The sequence below is a fragment of the Coregonus lavaretus genome (genome assembly GCF_964263955.1).
Source record: "Coregonus lavaretus genome assembly, contig: SUPER_35_unloc_5, whole genome shotgun sequence".
NCBI lineage: Eukaryota > Metazoa > Chordata > Actinopteri > Salmoniformes > Salmonidae > Coregonus > Coregonus lavaretus.
The window spans coordinates 676,568-695,334 of record NW_028167177.1 but is presented as its reverse complement, the minus strand read 5'-3'; the positions used below and the strand labels follow the sequence as shown (position 1 = coordinate 695,334).

General features: G+C 44.6%; 1 protein-coding gene across 1 annotated transcript; it reads left to right on the top strand.

The window, feature by feature from the left end:
• The first annotated feature begins 1,077 nt into the window (after positions 1 to 1,077).
• Positions 1,078 to 8,643, top strand: LOC311110434 (uncharacterized protein). Its single transcript, XM_084188980.1, has 7 exons — positions 1,078 to 1,591; positions 2,040 to 2,170; positions 2,540 to 2,701; positions 2,905 to 3,069; positions 3,447 to 3,558; positions 7,007 to 7,134; positions 7,448 to 8,643. Exons 1-7 carry the CDS (start codon positions 1,309 to 1,311, stop codon positions 8,384 to 8,386), a joined length of 1,920 nt encoding a protein of 639 aa, XP_084045106.1. The 5' UTR covers positions 1,078 to 1,308; the 3' UTR covers positions 8,387 to 8,643.
• The last annotated feature ends 10,124 nt before the right edge of the window (positions 8,644 to 18,767 follow it).

Here is an 18,767-nt window from a genome sequence, read left to right as displayed (position 1 = left end):
GATGGGTATACAGACGAGATTTACTTGGGTTCCAGACCATGTGGGGGTGGAGGGGGACGAGGCAGCTGATGTACTGGCTAAACAGGCCCTTAGCAGTTGGGAGGTGGACATTAAAGTTTCAATGAGCAAGGCAGAGGCAAACGGCCTGATATGGACAGTGGTTGTGCAGAGATAGCAGGAGCAGTGGAACAGAGACACTAAGGGGAGGCATCGCTTCCATATACAGAGAAAAAAATAAAATCAAAGTTTATTTGTCACATGCTTTGTAAAGAACAGGTGTAGACTAACAATGAAATGCTTACTTATGGGTTATTTTCCAACAAAGCAGAGTTAAAGAAGGGTCAATGCAGGTAGTAAGGGTAGCCATTTCATTAGCTATTTAGCCGTCTTGTGGCTTGGGGAGAATAAGCTGTTCAGGGTCTTGTTGGTCCCAGACTTGGTGCACTGGTACCGCTTGCCGTGCGGTAGCAGAGAGAACAGTCTATGGCTTGGGTGGCTGGAGTCTGACCATGTTTTGGGCCTTCCTCTGACACCGCCTGGTATAGAGCTCCTGGATGGCAGGGCCGTACTCACCACCCTCTGTAGCGCCTTGCAGTCGGGTGCCTTGCAGTTGCCGTTCCAAGCAGTGATGCAGCCAGTCAAGATGCTCTCAAAAAGTCGGGGATGGGAGGACGGCAGCATGAGAAAGATGAGAGGAGGCCACCTTAACTAGACATAGGTTGGGACACTGCCGGCTGAATAAGTAATTACATATCATAGGAAAAAATCCACCAGGAAGGTGTGATTATTGCCAGGAAATAGAAACAGTAGAACATGTGTTGATATGTGGTGGCAGTGTGAGAGAGAGATTGAGAATATGTATGAGAGAGAATGCGACACAGGAATTAAGTGTAATGAGTTCATTGAGTAGAACATGAACAGATACAGTATCAATTTTTTTATTTTATTTTCTAAGATAAACGGGGCTGGCAGGCAAGATTGAGTTCCTCCCGGTCTCTGGCCCACACTCCACTCCAGCACAGTGGTAGGTGGCGGTAATGCACTAATAATGTTGGATGCCAACCGCCCAAAAATACCACAGAAGAAGTCAACGGACGCGAACACTGACCAAGAACAATTTCCACTTTAGCGTCTTTATTGTTGTAGTTAGACGTTTATTAAACACCCGGAACTCAAAATATGCCTACTTTTAGTGCACAGCATCACATACTTACCTCACGTAGTCTTTAATTCGCGTTGGAGACAGGACTTGGTTGATATACCTATGTTATCTAGGTAACGCTAGCTAGCTGCTAACGTTAGCTAACAATGGCTAACTGTATGGTTTTTCACACTCAAATAGCCTCAATCATGGAGGTGCTAGCAAATGCAGCCGTGGCAGAGATCTGTAAACTAGTAGATGACGACTATGCAGTGTGTCGTTTGGAAATTTCTCAAAGCCAGAAAGAAAACAGGGGTTTGCGCAGGAAACTACAGCTACTGGAACTGAAGGTGGCACGGGAGCGCGCAGAGAGGACAATACGAGAGCGCGTCGTTGCCAGTCGTCCTAGTAATGTCAAGATACTTGACCGATACAGAGGAATGGCAAGAGGTACAGTTTGCAGAAGGCTGAGGGGCTTGGCGCACTGTTCACCTCTGCGCATTTGTACATATGTGTTATCCAGAATGATGTCTTGGTCAGTGTTTGGCTAGTGTGCAATACTTCCCCTGATTACTTCCCTATCTTGCACACTTTTTTGAATTTATTTTACCTTTATTTTACCAGGCAGGTCAATTAAGAACAAATTCTTCTTGCACAAAGACACTATCATATTCTAACCAGATTCTTGATTTACTGAATTTCCTATTGTCATACTCAATTAAAACCATGTGATGCATGGAACATAATCAATCAATCAATAAATAGCATATAAAGAAGTTATGACAAGTGCTACCTTACATCCTTGCCAATTGTAGACAGTTTCAATAGTGTACAATATAGCATTGAGCACTTACAGTACGTAACTTAACCACTCCTTTCCCCCCTGTCACTCCCTCAGGTGAAGGACATCTCACTGGAGGCCACAGGAACTTTGTGAAGCCAGCGGGACACAACGCGTGGAGAGATGACCAACCCATAGTTATAGATGAGGGGAGTGGAACCTCAACCCAGCATGTTATCGTGATAGAGGTTAGTGTCGTAGTGTAACATAATAAATTACGTGTCCCGTTTTATTTCAGAAACTCTCCCCTCAGCCATTCATTTACATCCTTATTTATCAGCCATAGGGAGCTTGTGAGACTTAAATTTACATTTTAGTCATTTAGCAGATGCTCTTATCCAGAGCGACTTACAGGAGCAATTAGGGTTAAGTACCTTGCTCAAGGGCACATCGACAGATTTTTCACCTAGTCGGCTCGGGGATTAGAATCAGCGACATTTCAATTACTGGCACAACGCTCTTAACCACTAAGCTACTTGCCGCCCTCAGACTTCCCTACGACATTGTTATCCCAACCTATTATGTACCGATAATAACCTCCTCTCTTCTTGTGTCAGTCTGCAGAGGCTGCAGGTCCTGGAATATCGTCACTAGTCAAGCAGGAGAGGGTTGAAGGAGAGGACCAACGACACAACGACATCCAGACTGGAGTGCCCCCTGTAGCCACGGAGGACCGCGCCGCCACGCCCCAGCCCAGGAACTGCTGCAGCATCACGGAGGTCAGTAGAACGCCGAACTCCGTCCTCAAGTCAGAGACAGACACAGAAACTTTAACTGTAACACAAAGGCTCTTGCACACAGGATCTGACCACAGACAAATCCAAATGTCGCGACCCACTCCCCTTAACACACGCTAAGGGATCGCAACCCAGTGTCCACATTGGAGTGTGTCTGTGTAATCTGTATCACCTGTCTCTTCCAGGAGGAGGAGGGTCCAGAGGTGCTGCTGGTCAAGGAGGAGGGGTGTGAGGAGGGTCTGGAGAACCCTGAGGGGAACACGGTCATGGAGGAGGACAACCAGACTACACCTCCTCTTGAACCCACAGAGGAACCAGCTGAGCACAGGACCACACACAGTCTCACTGAGGTGAGCCCACTGTGAACTACTGTCTGAGTGGTATTAGGTCAGGGCTCGTATCCACAAAGCCTCTCAGAGTATCAGTGATGATCTAGGATATAATCTTATTCATTATTATCTAAAAGGCAAAACTGATCCTAGATCAGCACTCCTACTCTGAGACTCTTTGTGGATACTGACCCAGGTCTTGATTTGTTTTGTCTTAAGTGTGGGACCATGCCTTTTGAATTATCAAACCATTAAAGAGTGTCAATTAATCAGATTAACTAACATGTTTACATAGTACTCATAGCAATCCCTCTTTGCCTAATCACAAGATGCTCCATAGCAGGGTGCTCATATCAGATATCTTGATCTAACATCCTCTCACTCTGTATCTCTTACAGTCAGTAGACATGGAGGATGGGAAGCCTGATCTGCTGCTGGTCAAAGAGGAGACAATAGAGGACGGACCAGAGAGCATTGACTTGCTGAGTGGACTAAAGATGGGGGAGCAAGGTAAGGGAGAAATACATATAGTCTACATACAGTAATAGATCTTCAATGGAAATAGTGATGCACCTGGCTATTATTAGGGGTACACAGCAAATCTCTGAAATCTATTGTTATTCTCTGAATTATTTTTATACATTTTTCTTGACATGGTCAAATAACTCTAGTATAGATTGGTAACTTTTTTTCTAATTTGGCACACAAAAACTAGAGGCCATGAGTAACTTGGTCATAAAGAATGGCACCGATTGGCCTATAGATGGCGCTGTTAACAGCAGTCTCACTTAAACCTTCATTTCCGTTGTCCCTAGAGACTTGACATTTTGTATGTAGGAGTCTTTCCTCATGCTGAACAAATTTGCCTCAAAGACCCATAAATTCCATCAGGATAGATTTAACTCCATCTTGGAAATGTTGGAAAAACTTATTTTCATGAACCATATGTCCAAATAACACCAGTATGTAGGCCCATGGTACATCTCTTAACTTAGTTTGAGAAAAGCTAAGGGATTGGTTACGAGATGGCTGTTATTAATCCTTTGTATATCCACAACACAATGGCCTATCAATCTGAAAATGTTTAGTGTCATCAAAGACATCACCGTGATTAACCATGTTTGGCATTGATATCTTAAAAAAGAAGGAAACTATTAAGAATTTACTTTTGACTATGTAACGCTAATGCTTAAAATAAATGTTAAAAATCGTCTCATGGACTAAAGGTCAGATTCACTCCAAATTTGGTCTGTGGACTCATCACAATAGTCCCTAAAGAGTTTGAGAAAATAACTTATTGTCCTGTTGGTAGGTGAACCGTCGCCCCAGTCTGAGGTCCTGAGCGCTTTGGAGCAGGTTTTCATCAAGGATCTCTCTGTACTTTGCTCCGTTCATCTTTCCCTTGATCCTGACTAGTCTCCCAGTTCCTGCCGCTGAAAAACAACCCCACAGCATGATGCTGTCACCAATGCTTCACCGTAGGGATGGTGCCAGGTTTCCTCCAGACGTGACGCTTGGCATTCAGGCCAAAAAGTTCAATCTTGGTTTCATCAGACCAGAGAATCTTGTTTCTCATTGTCTGAGAGTCCTTTAGGCAAACTCCAAGCGGGCTGTCATGTGCCTTTTACTGAGGAGTGGCTTCGTCTGGCCACTCTACCATTAAGGCCTGATTGGTGGAGTGCTGCAGAGATGGTTTTCCTTCTGGATGGTTCTCCCATCTCCACAGAGGAACTCTGGAGCACTGTCAGAGGGACCATCAGGTTCTTGGTCACCTCCCTGACCAAGGCCCTTCTCCCCCGATGCTCAGTTTGGCCGGGCGGCCAGCTCTGGGAAGTGTCCTGGTGGTTCCAAACTTCTTCCATTTAAGAATGATGGAAGCCACTACGTTCTTGGGGACCTTCAAATGCTGCAGAAATGTGTTGGTACCCTTCCCCAGATCTGTGCGTCAACACAATCCTGTCTCGGACCTCATGGCTTGTTTTTTGCTCTGACATGCACTGTCAACTGTGGGACCTTATATGGACAGGTGTGTGCCATTCCAAATCATGTCCAATCAATTGAATTTACCACCGGTGGACTCCAATCAAGTTGTAGAAACATCTCAAGGATGATCAATGGAAACAGGATGCACCTGAGCTCAATTTCGAGTTTCATAAAAAAGGGTCCGAATAGTTACGTAAATAAGGTTTTTCATTTGTTATAAATTTGCTAACATTTCTAAAAACCAGTTTTCGCTTTGTCATTATGGGGTATTGTGTGTAGATGGATGATATTTTAATTTAATTTTTTTAATCAATTTTAGAATCAAATCAAATATTTTTATTTGCCACATGCGCCGAATACAACAGGTGTAGACCTTACAGTTAAATGCTTACTTACAAGCCCTTAACCAACAATGCAGTTAAGAAAAAAAGTGTAAAGTAAAAAAATAATTATAGAGCAGCAGTAAAATAAAATAACAGTAGGGAGGCTATATACAGGGGGTACCGGTACAGAGTCAATGTGCGGGGGCACAGGTTAGTCAAGGGGTCTGAATACTTTCCGAATGCACTGTACATAACAAGATAAAAACTGCTGATGCACAACGAAATTTCGAAATTGCACCTTGTGTATTCTACTATTCTAACTCACAACAGTAAGTTGAGACCCCTTCAAAAAGGGCCACGGGCCGCCAGTTGCCCATCCCTGCTATAGATGCACGTTAGCACAAATGCCAATGCTGAAAAATACTTTTAAAATCTTCTAATGAACCATAAGTCATATTGACTCCAGATTTGGTATATAGACTCAATGAATTAGCCTCTAATGAATTTGATAACGATTAGTTGCTGCATTCAAGGTCAGCCACGCTACATCACTAGATGGAACCATATTACACCAGGGCCATAGGAACTGAACTGATGGCCATGAAATTTGGTATGAAACCTTAGAAGCTGTGTGCATATAAAGTCACTGCAACCTTAAAATAGCTGCACCAGACCAGTTGGTGGCACCAGTGGCACAATATATTCACATCCTATAAGAATTGAACCATGTCTAATTTTCACCTCGTTGCCTCTGGACAAATTGGCTTGAGAATCTGGAGAATCCCAATCCTAATGGTGTACGCACATACCTGTAGTGTATTCCAATTTGCATATTACAATCAATACAATTCCTAAACCTTACAAAATTCACACCATAACACAGGTAACTACACGATGGACACGCTTAAAGGGATGCACAAGGAGTCAAGAACAAAACAGTTAAGAGAACAATTCTAAAACTACAAATCATATTCAAACCATATTTGGTACGTAGACTTAAAAAATTCATCTCTAATGAGGTTTAACAAAATAAAGTCCCAGTATTCAAAGATGACCGCAATATACCAATACACTAATGCTGAAAACATTTCACAAATCTTAACATAAACCATTAGTCAAATTGACCCCAGAATTGGTTTATAATCTCAATACATTAAGTAAAGACTTTTTAAGAATGATTACCTGCTGCATTCAAAGATAACCAACCTACAGCACTACACTAAACTTCACTTACTTATGGTATTGAGAGATAAAGTTGGTAATGATTTCACAAATTGCACATAAAGCAGCGTTTCCCAAATGATTTTTTTCGGCAGCGGTGGCAAAGTTAGCGTGGGGGGTGTTAGTTTCTATGGCCAACGGCGCCGTCTCCGACCAAACATTTTAGAGGCCCTCCTCTTGACCGCAGAGACAAAATGTTGCTGTTTTAAAGCTAATTTCCTGCAATTCTACACTTTGTCATTGCTGCTCGCAGCTATATATATATATATTATATATTTAATATTTTTATTAATTAAATGAAATCAATGCAAATTATGTTTACATACAAAAACCCACAATGTATGAACTTGACCAGGTAATTTACAAAAAATATCCATATGTAGAGTTCTCTGCCATTTTTGGTAAGTCTATTTTGTAACCTCTTCTTGCAGGTGATTGGCTGGAGGCTAACAGAGGAGACTGGGCGGCCATCTTGAATTCCCAGACCCAGACTGGTAGAGCCAAGGGCCCACGGGACAACATCACAGAGCATGCCAGGACCAGAAGCGACAAAGTGGAGGTCAGTGGATGGGACAGCATCCTTAACTCGGGGCTGGGGAACAACACTGTTAACCACAACCAGAAACAGATAGTCGAACACAAAACAACATCTGAACTTAATCTCCATGACAACAGACTGACTGAGCCCTGGGCTAGGCGTATATTTGGTCTGCGGGTACGGGGAGGTGTCTGTATGCGGACGACAGAGCAGCGGAAAGATTTAGTGTGAGTCGTCAGGCTAGGGCTTGACTGTGGTTAACATTTTATAATGTCATGTTTCTGTGTGTTCTTAGAAAAACCTTTATGCTTTTCTGTTCGATTTGTGTTTACAGTCTGCAGTCCATGAGGACCTGCTGATATCTGGTGTTGCTGGTGGGAGAGACTGGAGCTCAGAGGTGGCTGGTCACAAAGCCTGGCCCCGGATCAGAACCCAGGATCAGGAGCCTTCGCTCTTCCTTCCCGAGTCGGAACCAGGACCGAACCATGAGAGACAGAGACTCCACCACACAGAACACAGCCAGTGGATAGGTGGACTGAATAACAGTCCTGGTGGTCATCAGAGAGACAGAGGCTCCAGTCAGGCATCCAGTCTGCAGCCCAGACACTTCTCTTCACAGTCTCAGTGCAGGGATGAAGCAGGGCCTGGGGCTGATCGAGATAGACCCTCCTGTTCCTATGATACAAACACCACAGTATCCATGATGAACAGAGCAGGTCACCCTGGGCTTCAGCCTTCACAGAGAGTGGTGGGAGACCCCCCTGGTGGTAGTCTAACTGGAAGTCTGTCTTCTCCTTCAGGATCTCATCTAATGCCTGGTGAATGGGTTCATAGAAAGCCTGGGGCTGAACCTGGGTCTAGCCTTCCTCAGTTACCTCATGGTTACCCCACCAATACAGACAGGGTCAGGATGGGCTTTCACCACAAGCACTACCTAGCCTCTAACACAGTACAGAATCCCAACAACAACCAAACAATGGCTAGAGGTCAAGGAGGGAGCTCAAAGACTAACCACCTGAGGGTGGCTCCTGCTTCTACCTCATCTGTTGTCATTGGGTCACAACGTGGGAGGCCGAGCGTTACGACGGACGTAGACAAGCCATACACCTGCCCCACCTGTGGGAGGCGCTTTGCTAAAGCGAGCTATGTGAAGATGCACCAGACCGTTCACACCAAGGAGAGGCCCTTCAAGTGCAAACTATGTTACAAGAGCTTCTCCTTCTTGACTAACCTCATCAGACATAGGAGTGTCCACAATGGGGAGAAATCGTAACAGTGTGGCCTGAGATGTACACCGGGGATACCTGGGAACCATTCTTTAGCTGACATATTATAGTTATGTGAAGTGTCTTTGGGTAAGAGAGTAACCACATACCCCTCATTAACCCTTTGTTAACTTGTCATTTGAAACAGGCTTGTGTAAATACCTGTTTTTAGAGAGACAGTAAACCTAGGCTAGAACAAGGACAGTTTAATATTTACCTTACTGAGGTGATGTAGATCGAATAAAGTCATTATATTTTCTACTCTATTCTTGCTAACGCTGTTCTTTCTAAACAAATCTGCTCTGAGCTTGAAAGATGGTGATCATGAATAGGAGATTTGATGTGTAATGTAGTAAGCAGTACCGTATTTCAAAGAACAGCATGCATACCTTTTTCATTTAACCACACCCTTTGAGCTATGACGCCAACCATTAAGTACGAGGCGTTATACGTGCCTATACCTCGACTGTAACATGTAATATTCAACTGATAAGGCAATGCCGCAATAGTGATTATCGGAAGAATTGAACCGCACATGCAACGAGAACCAGAAGCACCGACTGCTAGCGGAGAAGAGTGGATGATTGTAAGTGCAAACTTCTTTGGAAGACTGTTGTGGAGGGGGGAGGGGCACAATGCTACAGCACAGACAGCTATGGAAGGTTGAGTGGAAGCTAGCTACAGATTGTTACACCCGATAATGTGATGTAACCAAAGATTTTTGGTATCCATTACTGGGAGTTACAGGTTTGTTGTAGCACAGAGAATTTTCGACCAACCCTAACTTGGCGATACTATCTTCGTTTTTGATTCAGCTAAACAGAGGCGTTAAAGCAAAAAACTTAAGTCTGTCTCAGATCGATGGTCTGGGGCCAAGTTAACCTCCCCTTTCATGTAAGAAAGTCATGAACATCATGCTTTTAGGGAAAGATAATCATTTTGTACATGTATTAAACTGCGAGTTTGAGAATTTTTATGTGGAAGGAGTGAGAAGCTCAGTTCAGGTGAATTTTTAAAATATTCTTCAAAATGAAGGGTTTTTGATTGGCCCAGAAACCGGTGGGTTGGCCCAGAGCCAGAACACACGTTGGTAAAGCGGCAGTTTGAAAATGTGTAATTGGCTTTGATACTGTGATTGATTAGAGACGATCCAATCGCTGATTACTTTGTTTAGTACAACGCCCCTCGTGCCCCTTGTCACCACATATGACTTCAATGATGACAGTCTCAGACTAAAGTGTGTAGCGAACGACAGAGCAGCGGAAGAATTTAGTGAGTCGTCAGGCTACATGCATATAGCCTATGCCTGGTCTATATTATCAGGTGTGCTATTAGCAATAAGCATTATCACCTGTAGCCCAACTGATGCAGCCTAGTGGCTATAAAATGAACATAGGCTGATCCTGGGGTTTGTTCATCTGCATTTACCCCATTGGACACAACATCATGATTGTTATTAATTATTATTTTAATATAAATATATAACTAATTAGGTTCTCCCATCTCCACAGAGGAACGCTGGAAGGGGGGCGGTTTCTAATACAAAATATGTCATTGCCCTTTTTAAGATGCCATTGTCCCTTTAAGAGCTCTGTTGCGGGCAGCTGTGCCTAAACCATGCCTAAACCATGCTTGAAACTCCAGTTCTAACTGCATTTGTACACTGAACAAAAATGTAAAATGCAACATGTAAAGTGAGAAGGGCTTACCAAGAAAAACGTCCAAAAGGACTAATTCGATATAAAAAGCACTCAACAAAAAAAAGGCAGAGATTGATTTCTTCTTGCTCACTTTAATCCATTGTACATGATACGGACAGGTGACTGACGTTTTGACGTCAAGCTGACGTCTTCCTCAACATGTAAAGTGTTGGTCCCATGTTTCATGAGTTGAAATAAAAGATCTCCGAAATGTTCCATACGCACCAAAAGCTTATTTCTCTCACATTTTGTGCACAGATTTGTTTATGTCCCTGTTAGTGAGCATTTCTCCTTTGCCGTGTGGCATATCAAGAAGCTGACTAAACATCATGATCATTACACAGGTGCACCTTGTGCTAGGGACAATAAAAGGCCACTCTAAAATGTGCCGTTTTGTCACACAACACAATGCCACAGAAATCTCAAGTTTTGAGGGAGCGTTCAATTGGCATGCTGACTGAAGGAATGTCCACCAGAACTGTTGCCAGAGAATTGAATGTATATTTTTCTACCATAAGCCGCCTCCAATGTCATTTTAGAGAATTTGGCAGTACGTCCAACCGGCCTCCCAACCGCAGACCATGTGTAACCACGCCAGCCCAGGACCTCCGCATCCGGCTTCTTCACCTGCGGGATCGTCTGAGACCAGCCACCCGGACAGCTGATGAAACTGTGGGTTTGCACAACTGAAGAATATCTGCACAAACTGTCAGAAACCGTTTCAAGGAAGCTCATCAGCATGCTCATCGTCCTCACCAGGGTCTTGACCTGACTGCAGTTCGGCGTCGTAAACCGACTTCAGTGGGCAAATGTTCACCTTCGATGGCCACTGGCACGCTGGAAAAGTGTGCTCTTCACGGATGAATCCCGGTTTCAACTGTACCGGGCAGATGGCAGACAGCGTCTATGGCGTCGTGTGGGCGAGCAATTTGCTGATGTCAACGTTGTGAACAGAGTGCTCCATGGTGGCGGTGGGGTTATGGTATGGACAGGCATAAGCTACAGACAACGAACACAATTGCATTTTATCTATGGCAATTTGAATGAACTGAGATACCATGACTTGATCCTGAGGCCTATTGTGAGGCCAATTTTTTAAAAGCTGTGACCAACATATGCATATCTGTATTCCCAGTGTGAAATCCATAGATTAGGGCATAATTTATTTATTTAAATTGACTGATTTCTTCATGAACTGTATGTAACTCAGTAAATCTTTGAAATTGCATGTTGTGTTTATATTTTTTGTTCAGTAATAATAACAACTGTGGCTACTCCCCCATAGGGGGTAGAAACTATTGGCCAGTCTTTCAGTTTTTGCCATGATGCTCCTGTACTGCCCGCGTCTGATGATCGACGCGGGGAGAACAGGGCATGGCTTGGATGGCTGGGGTCCCTGATGACCACCTTGGCCTTCCTGCGACACCTGATGTTGTTGGTGTCCTGTAGGGCAGGCAGTGTGCACCCATTGGTGTGTTCGGCTGCACATATCACCCTCTAAAGAGCCTTGCGGTCCGCGCGGTGGAGTTGCCATACCAGGCTGTGATGCAGCCCGACAGTATGCTCTCGATGGGGCTCCTGTAGAATACTGAGGGCCCTCGGGGACAGGCCGAATTTCTGAGGTTGAAGAGTCGCTGTCGTATCTTCTTCACTACGGTGTCTGTGTGGTTAGACCATTTCAGCTTCTCTGAGGTGTACGCCGAGGAAATTGAAGTTATTGATCGTCTCCACGGCGGCCCCGTTGATGTCCAGCCTGGTTCCTCCTGAAGTCCACAACAATCCCCTTTGTTTTGCTAATGTTGAGGGAGAGGTTGTTTACCTGGCACCACGCCGTCAGAGTACCAACCTCCTCCCTGTAGGCTCTCGTCGTTGTTGATCAGGCCTACTACTGTCATCAGCGAACTTGATGATGGAGTTGGAACTGTGTCAGTCCATGCAGTCGTGGGTATACAGGAAGGGACTAAGGAGACACCCTTGTGGGGCCCCAGTGTCGAGGAGATAATGTTGCCTACCTTCACCACCTGAGGTCGGCCCGTCAGGAAGTCCAGGACCCAGTTGCATAGGGAGGAGTTCAGAACCAGGGCCGTTTTTAGGGTACTATGGTATTGAAGGCCGAGGTGTAGTCAGTCAATGAACAGCATCCTCACATATGCATTCCTTTTGTCCAGGTGGGTAAGGGCAGTGTGCAGTGCAATGGCGATTGCGTCGTCCGTGGATCTGTCAGGGCGGTAGGCGAATTGGAGAGGTTGAGTGTGTCAGGGAGGGAGGAGGTGATATGGTCTTTGACTAGCCTCTCGAAGCACTTCTTGATGACTGAAGTGAGTGCTACTGGTCAGTAGTCATTCAGTTCAGTTACTTTCCCTTTCTTGGGCACGGGAATGATAGTGGACACATTGAAGGTAAAGAGGCCTGAGCTAGGGAGAGATTGAAAATGTCAGCGAACACAACAGCCAGCTGGTCTGCACATGCTCTGAGGGCACGGCAGCCTTGCGAGGGTTAACACGTTTGAATGACTTACTTACATCCTCAGTGGAGACAGAGTGTGTAGCCCACGAGGTCATCGGGGGCTCTCCTCAGCAGCTCAGGGTCATTTAGCTCGAATCTTGAGAAAAAGGTGCTTAGCTCGTCCGGTAGGGTGGCGTTGGTGACCGTGACGTGGCTGGCTTTCGTTTTGTAATCCGTGATCGTTAGGAGCCCCTGCCACATACGCCTCGTGTCCGACCCGCTGAATTGCTCTTTCACTTTGTCCCTGTACTTGTTTCGCCACCTTGATCGATCTGCATAAGTCATATTTGTACTGTTTAGCCAAATATGTTGGTGAGAGGAAGCCCAGTGGCCGTCAGTGGGAGAAGATGGAACAAGATGGATTTTGGCTGACATTCTGCAAAATGTTCTCATCGATGAAACATTTGATCTCAATACAGTTCTGTTCCCAAAACTAGAATCTGTTATGACCAGACTACCCTTTGCCAAAGTTTCAAAAAATTGCATTGTTTAGGATTGGGGCGAATTCAGATATTGCACACGCGCACACTTCACAGAGTAGGCGTTCCCTAACGGAAATATGCAAATACATGCTGAATGTGCCAATAGGATCTCGCTAGCTCGTGCTTGGCTCTGCCCCCCTCCTTGCTTGTTCTGCCCACTATGAATCATTTGTTCCCACTGGAAACGACAGGCTGTGGTCTGTCTTGGGTTAGTTATAAACATTTTTGGTAATCCAACGGTGGGTAGTTTGTGCGTGCCACCATGTTTGTTTATTCGTGTCAACCAAAGATAAGAGGTGACAAGAGGAGTTGGGTCTGTTTGCAGTATGCATGTTGAAGGGGGTGTGTCGTCTACCATCATTCACTTCCGTAAGTTTACCCAAAAGATGAGTGAACCATCCCTTCACCTTGTTTTGTTATAACATCTTTGTTGTGACAGACGTTTACGTGGCACCTAGAATGCATTGTATGATGTCAACAAACATGGCTCCACACATAGCTGGCAATTAGCTTAGCATTAGCTCATCAATCAGTACAACCTTCAAAAAAGTATTTCACACGTGTCCATTACAATTTATGCAAGAATCGGAATGCATGATTTGTCACCAGTACTTGAAAACATTTGAATAAAACAGTAAATTAATTAATTATTACCACACAAACCATATTCTGATAATGATTTATTGATACAAGTGGCACGTGCTGGCAGTCAATCACGTAACCTCTGACACTCAATCAGAGCCATTCAGTGTTGTTTATGTATGTAGCTAGTGGGCTAAGCTGTAGCATTTAGCGATGTCTTTCAAAAGGAGACAACTCACAAATGTGGAAATTCTGGCGATTTTTGTAAATTCTGACAGTGAGTCTGAAAGTCAGAAATCTGATTCTGACCGTGAGGAGCTGCTCCCCAACCTTGTGGCCATTGAGAACCCTGAATCTGAGGACCCCTTGTCCACTGACGAAGTCCCAGGTTCCCCTGAAGATGCTGGTGGTGATGGAGGCAGACCGACAGTGGATGAAGTACACGAGGTCTGTGGTAGCTGCCATTTCACCACTCCTGGCCCTGCTGTTTGCTTTGATGAGTCCCAATCTGGAGTGCAAAGCCCCTTGCTGTCTCCCTCTGAGGCAGAGTGCTTCAAGCTGTTTCTGACAGAGCAGCGAGACATAGTGGACGAGACAAATCGCTATGCCTCGAAGCTACAGGAGAAGAGAGAGCCAGAAGTGATGGGGAAGCTCGCAAAGTGGGTGACAACCACAATTACTGAAATGTATACCTACCTGGTGGCAGTCCTTCTCATGGGAATAGTGAAGAAGAACTCCCTAATGGATTACTGGAGCATGGATCCTATGTTTGCAACTCCCTTCTTTGCCACCCTCTTTTCTCAAGACCGCTTCCTGGTTCTGCTGCAATGCCTGCATTTCGTCAACAATGCTACTGCCAACCTACAGTGAGGGAAAAAAGTATTTGATCCCCTGCTGATTTTGTACGTTTTCCCACTGACAAAGACATGATCAGTCTATAATGTTAATGGTAGGTTTATTTGAACAGTGAGAGACAGAATAACAACATAAAAATCCAGAAAAATGCATGTCAAAAATGTTATAAATTGATTTGCATTTTAATGAGGGAAATAAGTATTTGACCCCTCTGCAAAATATGACTTTGTACATGGTGGCAAAACCCTTGTTGGCAATCACAGAGGTCAGACGTTTCTTGTAGTTGGCCACCAGGTTTGCACACATCTCAGGAGGGATTTTGTCCCACTCCTCTTTGCAGATCTTCTCCAAGTCATTAAGGTTTCGAGGCTGACGTTTGGCAACTCGAACCTTCAGCTCCCTCCACAGATTTTCTATGGGATTAAGGACTGGAGACTGGCTAGGCCACTCCAGGACCTTAATGTGCTTCTTCTTGGGCCACTCCTTTGTTGCCTTGGCCATGTGTTTTGGGTCATTGTCCTGCTGGAATTCCCATCCACGACCCATTTTCAATGCCCTGGCTGAGGGAAGGAGGTTCTCACCCAAGATTTGACGGTACATGGCCCCGTCCATCGTCCCTTTGATGCGGTGAAGTTGTCCTGTCCCCTTAGCAGAAAAACACCCCCAAAGCATAATGTTTCCACCTCCATGTTTGACGGTGGGGATGGTGTTCTTGGGATCATAGGCAGCATTCCTCCTCCTCCAAACACGGCGAGTTGAGTTGATGCCAAAGAGCTCGATTTTGGTCTCATCTGACCACAACACTTTCACCCAGTTCTCCTCTGAATCATTCAGATGTTCATTGGCAAACTTCAGACGGGCCTGTATATGTGCTTTCTTGAGCAGGGGGACCTTGCGGGCGCTGCAGAATTTCAGTCCTTCACGGCGTAGTGTGTTACCAATTGTTTTCTTGGTGACTATGGTCCCAGCTGCCTTGAGATCATTGACAAGATCCTCCCGTGTAGTTCTGGGCTGATTCCTCACTGTTCTCATGATCATTGCAACTCCACAAGGTGAGATCTTGCATGGAGCCCCAGGCCGAGGGAGATTGACAGTTATTTTGTGTTTCTTCCATTTGCGAATAATCGCACCAACTGTTGTCACCTTCTCGCCAAGCTGCTTGGCGATGGTCTTGTAGCCCATTCCAGCCTTGTGTAGGTCTACAATCTTGTCCCTGACATCCTTGGAGAGCTCTTTGGTCTTGGCCATGGTGGAGAGTTCGGAATCTGATTGATTGATTGCTTCTGTGGACAGGTGTCTTTTATACAGGTAACAAGCTGAGATTAGGAGCTCTCCCTTTAAGAGTGTGCTCCTAATCTCAGCTCGTTACCTCTATAAAAGACACCTGGGAGCCAGAAATCTTTCTGATTGAGAGGGGGTCAAATACTTATTTTCCCTCATTAAAATGCAAATCAATTTATAACATTTTTGACATGCGTTTTTCTGGATGTTTTTGTTGTTATTCTGTCTCTCACTGTTCAAATAAACCTACCATTAAAATTATAGACTGATAATTTCTTTGTCAGTGGACAAACGTACAAAATCAGCAGGGGATCAAATACTTTTTTCCCTCACTGTAAATGACCCCTTACATAAAATAAGAAATGTTCTTACCAGCCTGACATCAGCATTTGGTTCGGTCTTTGTGCCATACAAGGACCTATGCATTGATGAGTCCCTGATGTTATGGAAGGGTAGGTTGGCATTCCGTCAATATATTCCGTACAAAAGGCACAGGTTTGGTGTCAAGTTCTTTGTTATGTGCGACGTGAAGACAGGATTTGTCCAGGACATTATAGTCTACACAGGGTCCACCACTGAGATCCAACATTATGAGGGGCTTGGGGTGTCGGGGTCTGTGATGATCGCTATGCTGGCTCCTCATCTTGGGAAGGGCCACACTTTGCATGTGGACAATTGGTACAGCAGTCCCACACTCTTCCAGCATCTGCTCTCCAACCGCACAGGGGCCTGTGGCACAGTCTGGTTGAACAAGAAGGGGATGCCGGCATTCGGAAGCAGGAACATTCAAAGGGGGAGATGACAGCTGGCGGTAAAGTGAGATGACAAACGAGACGTCCATGCCCTCTCCACTGTCCATACAGTAGCCTGTCGGCCACAGGGAAGGTGGACCACCTGACGGGAGAGAGAAAGATCAAACCAGACTGTGTGCTTGACTAACCTCAAAATGGGGGCAGTGGATAAGACGGACATGATAAACACCTTTGTGGAATGCGCTCGGAAAACTACCAAGTGGTATAGGATTTTTTTTCCATCTGATCGATACTGCTGTCCTCAATGGCCACATAGTTCACCGCCAGATAACAGGTGAGATTACTGAACAAGGTTTTTTTGTAATTGGACATACAGTTCAATTATGCACTTAAAGTGACAATATCTCACCCACCTACCCACTTCCTCATTATCCTCTCCCCTCCCTCATCCTCCCTACTCCCTTACCCCATAGGTGAGGTAATTACCTACCAAAAAGTACAGAGAGAACCTCAGAGAGCTGCTGGAGGAGCACCGCCCCGCTTGGCGTCCATCCAATGGGGGCCATCCTGCCTCAGACAATCCCCGACGGCTCACTGCACGGCATTTTCCCTCTCTCAAGCTGCTGCTCAAGACAGTCGCACACGGAGGCACTGCAAATCTGACTGTCTGGCACCAGGAGAAGGAAGCAGAGGTTGTTGACAAAGTACATGTGTTTAGCTTGTGACACACCCCTGTGTGTTGCACCATGCTTTGGGAGTACCATACATTCAAGCGCTATTTAGCACATTTGCAGCAATTACTGACTGACTGACTTGACAGGTGACATACCATGATACTATGAGTTTAGGGGTGGGGATGCAGTTGTTAAATCACTACATGAATATTGAAATATGGGTTATGCATCTGAATAAATAGTCATTTTCTTGCTGTCAAACTGTAAAGGATTGTATGTTCAAACAGTATGTTGCTAGCATACAAAAGCTGGCCTCAATCGTCGGCAAGAAAGATGTCCAGTTCCTGTTATGATGTTGGCAAATAATGTTCAATACGGTTTCTGTGTGTGGTTTCTGTGAGTACAGAATAAAGAATAATTATTACTATTTACAATACAACATCAGGATATAGCAACAAAACAATTAAAGTAGTAACACAATAACACTGCTATAAAAATAATAAGTTGCATTGACAAAATCACAAATATGAATAACAGTATGAAACAGTAACTGCTGAACTCCACAAGGAGGCAGGGCACAGCTAAAATACACAGGCCATGGTCATGAGGCCAGGGCAGCTTCAAAAGATACAACACAAGCTAATACTTCTCTGATGCCATTAGCATTGTTTTACAGAGCTAATAGAAGAATGTAGCTGGTTACATAAGCACAATTGAGTATAACACCATAAAGGTTATGAAATGAGTGCCTCGCTTGTCCGCGGTTATAAAGGAATGCACACAATACATTATGCTCCATATATACGGTGTGCTACAGTAGAAACGACATAACACGATATACAGAAACTATAATGATAACGTAATAAGGTACTTACTTTGATAGGAACGCACACATGTCCAAAGTTATTATTACTAAGGAAAACAACAATGAAGGCAATGAGGGCGTCAGCCGGAAAATGCCCGGGGGAAAAAGTTTGTGCAAGTTCTGTTCTGACTGGAGATGCGCAAATGTCTGCATACGTGACCTGGGGAAACACTGGGGAAGTGCTTGGGCTCTCATCGAAGAGAGAAGTTTGTCCGGCTCATCGTAGTGCCTCAAATGTAAATTGTCCGCCACAGTGAAATGGGCTACTTCTATGTGAATTAATGAGGAATCGGAACACACATCAATTCAAACTGTTGTTCGAAAATCATTTGAAATTGACAAGTTGAAACATAGCCTATAGATAATTAGCAGGCATCGTGCCTTGGTTTGAGGTCAGCGTGGGTTAACTGTCCTGTTGCATAACAATCACATTTTGGAACACTAACCACGTTTCCATCCAAAGTTTTTCTTCATATTTTTTTGTATAAAAAAAAAATCACGACAGCTGTGATGGAAACAGGACGTTTCAGTGTAATAAATAAAAAAATGTTGACAGATAATTTGTTCGTTCGACATGGTGGGATCTTTTTGTGTCTGTAAAATTAATTACGCCGGAAATGGCGGTGGAAATGCCTTTATGTGCAAATATTGATATAATAACCATCATATCGAAGTAAATTTGGAGTCACGCAA

What these genes read in the sequence shown, in the direction of transcription:
- LOC311110434 (XM_084188980.1), top strand. Translation starts at nt 1,309, where the DNA reads ATGGCTAACTGTATGGTTTTTCACACTCAAATAGCCTCAATCATGGAG. An exon ending in CCACACACAGTCTCACTGAG is followed by an intron (nt 3,070 to 3,446) that starts GTGAGCCCACTG and finishes TATCTCTTACAG; the next exon opens with TCAGTAGACATGGAGGATGG. An exon ending in CCAGAAGCGACAAAGTGGAG is followed by an intron (nt 7,135 to 7,447) that starts GTCAGTGGATGG and finishes TTGTGTTTACAG; the next exon opens with TCTGCAGTCCATGAGGACCT.